This window comes from Arachis ipaensis, chromosome B10, assembly GCF_000816755.2.
Source record: "Arachis ipaensis cultivar K30076 chromosome B10, Araip1.1, whole genome shotgun sequence".
Classification (NCBI taxonomy): Eukaryota; Viridiplantae; Streptophyta; class Magnoliopsida; order Fabales; family Fabaceae; genus Arachis; species Arachis ipaensis.
The window spans coordinates 22937717-22939790 of record NC_029794.2 but is presented as its reverse complement, the minus strand read 5'-3'; the positions used below and the strand labels follow the sequence as shown (position 1 = coordinate 22939790).

Sequence of the window (2074 nt, the reverse complement as noted above, 5' to 3'; positions counted from 1 at the left end):
TCTTATCCTAGAAGAACGAGTGGGAGGAGTAGAAGTGTTGCGGAACCAAGTGATAATCTGGTGATTTTTACTATCCCAATCTTCCAATTTTTCTGCATAGTCCTTCTTAGCATCCTCCTTGGATTTGGAAGCACCATCTTTGGATTTGTCATTTACAATTGGCTTAACAGGACAGGCAATATCACTAGTCACATATCGCCATAATTTTCGCCCTTTAAGAAATCCTCGCATAGCTTCAACCCAATGTGCATAGTTGGAGCCATTAAGGATAACAGGGATAGGCTGAAAGACATCCGATTTTTTCATAGTAATAGAAATAATAGCAAAGAGGGAGAAGAAACTGCAAATTCGGGGCAGAAAACAAGAAAACGGAGCGCAGAATCGGAAAGAGCTCACCAAAAAAACCTTAGGGAGGGTCCCGCTTGTCAGCCACGTCAGCAGGGATGTCAGTGCCACGTGGCAGCCCGTGAGAGGACGAAGAAGACAGGCTGACGTTGAAGTGGCGGTCGGGTCAACGCGCGGGCCGGATCGGGTCAAGAGCGGGTGCGCGGGTCGCAGGGAAAGCTGGTGGAGTGACACGTGGAGGCTCCAGGAACGTGGGATCAGCAGCAAGATCCAACGGCTACTGAAGCATCTTGGAGGAGGAACAATGGAGGTGGACAGCGAACTTCCAGCGGCGCGTGACGGCGCGTCCGGGGGTCTTTGGCGGCGATCTCGGCGGCGTTGGAAAGCTGACGAAGAGAAGATCACAATGATGCCGGAGGTGACGAACCAAAGCGTCGGAAACAGATCGAAAAATGCGAGCAAAGAGGCACGGGTGGAATCTGGAAGGAAGATCAACCTGGTCGTGGCAGCGTCTTTTGGCGGCGCGTGGAGGCGCGTCTGGCGGCGGTTCTGGTTGCGTTGGAATCACGGCGACAAGATGAACAAGATGGTTACGAGTGTGACGAACCAAAGCGTCGAAAAGGGAACGAAAAAATAGGCCAAAGAACACTGCCGGAAAGGAAAAAAACAATGGGCTATGAACTAATATTTATTGAAAAAAAAAAACCTAAGCTCTTGATACCATGTTAGAAACAAGAGACTGAGAGAGTAATCTCAAAAGTGTATTATTGAGTTGTGTTGAAAGGTACAATATACAAAAAGTATTTATAGGTGCTAAATGAATCAAAGTAATAAAAATATAAAATCCTACAATTAATATACAGATATGCTAAATGAATATACATACTAATTGATTCTAATAATTCTCTAACACACATATCTCACATAAACGCTTAAGTTTGTGCTTACAGGCTCATAATCAATTGTGGCAGATGCAACATTCCCCGGTTGCCATGGCGTTGTTGTTACTGAAGCAATGGAATTCACATCAATCCCAATATGAGCAGTGTTAGGGTCCCATGCATTGCTAAACGAATCAAACTCAACACCAACTATTTGATTTTTGTAAGAATCCAAAGCAGTGTCGGCGTTAAAGAGCCCTAGGTATCCGCCACTTGATTTTTTGGGCAGCTCTGATACGAAGGGCGCAATGAAGAAGGCGATGCCATCACCGAAGGGTTTATAAAGGAATGGTTCCACAGTGAAGGAGAAGGTGGTGGTGAAAGCGGCGTCCCAGAGGCGCACGGGGGAAGAATAGGAGGCTCGGCCGGCACTATTGCCAATGGGAGCACTGTTTACAATCTTTGTGAGAGTTAAACCGCCGTTTGAGTAATCGGCATCACCCTCGAAGACAATGTCCTTTGTGGGTGACCAAAAGTGCTGAATTCACATTGTGGATTAGCATAAGGGATGAAATGGTCATTATTTGAATCCATGAATTAATATGGGTAATAATGGCCATGGTTATATATGATTAATTATTCTAATTGAGTTTGCTATTTCTGTGGATTTGTGATAATAGCAATGTATTACTAAGGTATATATATATATAAGGAGCTCTCAACTCTCAATGTCTGCCAAAAATAAATAAATAAATAAATAAAGAAAAATCAAATGTTATATGAAGAAGCCAAATGACTTGCATAGAGCACATGACGCGGTACTTGGTGCTTAGACAAAAAGACAAAAA

General features: G+C 44.1%; 1 protein-coding gene across 1 annotated transcript in view; it reads right to left on the bottom strand.

Moving 5' to 3' along the window:
* The window catches only part of LOC107620415 (agglutinin-2-like), a 6883-nt gene continuing 5951 nt past the window's right edge, over positions 1143 to 2074 (bottom strand). Inside the window, exon 2 of the mRNA XM_021114501.1 lies at positions 1143 to 1770. Within this exon, the coding sequence (XP_020970160.1) occupies positions 1252 to 1770 (519 nt within the window). The 3' untranslated portion in view covers positions 1143 to 1251. The remainder of the gene's footprint in view (positions 1771 to 2074) is intronic.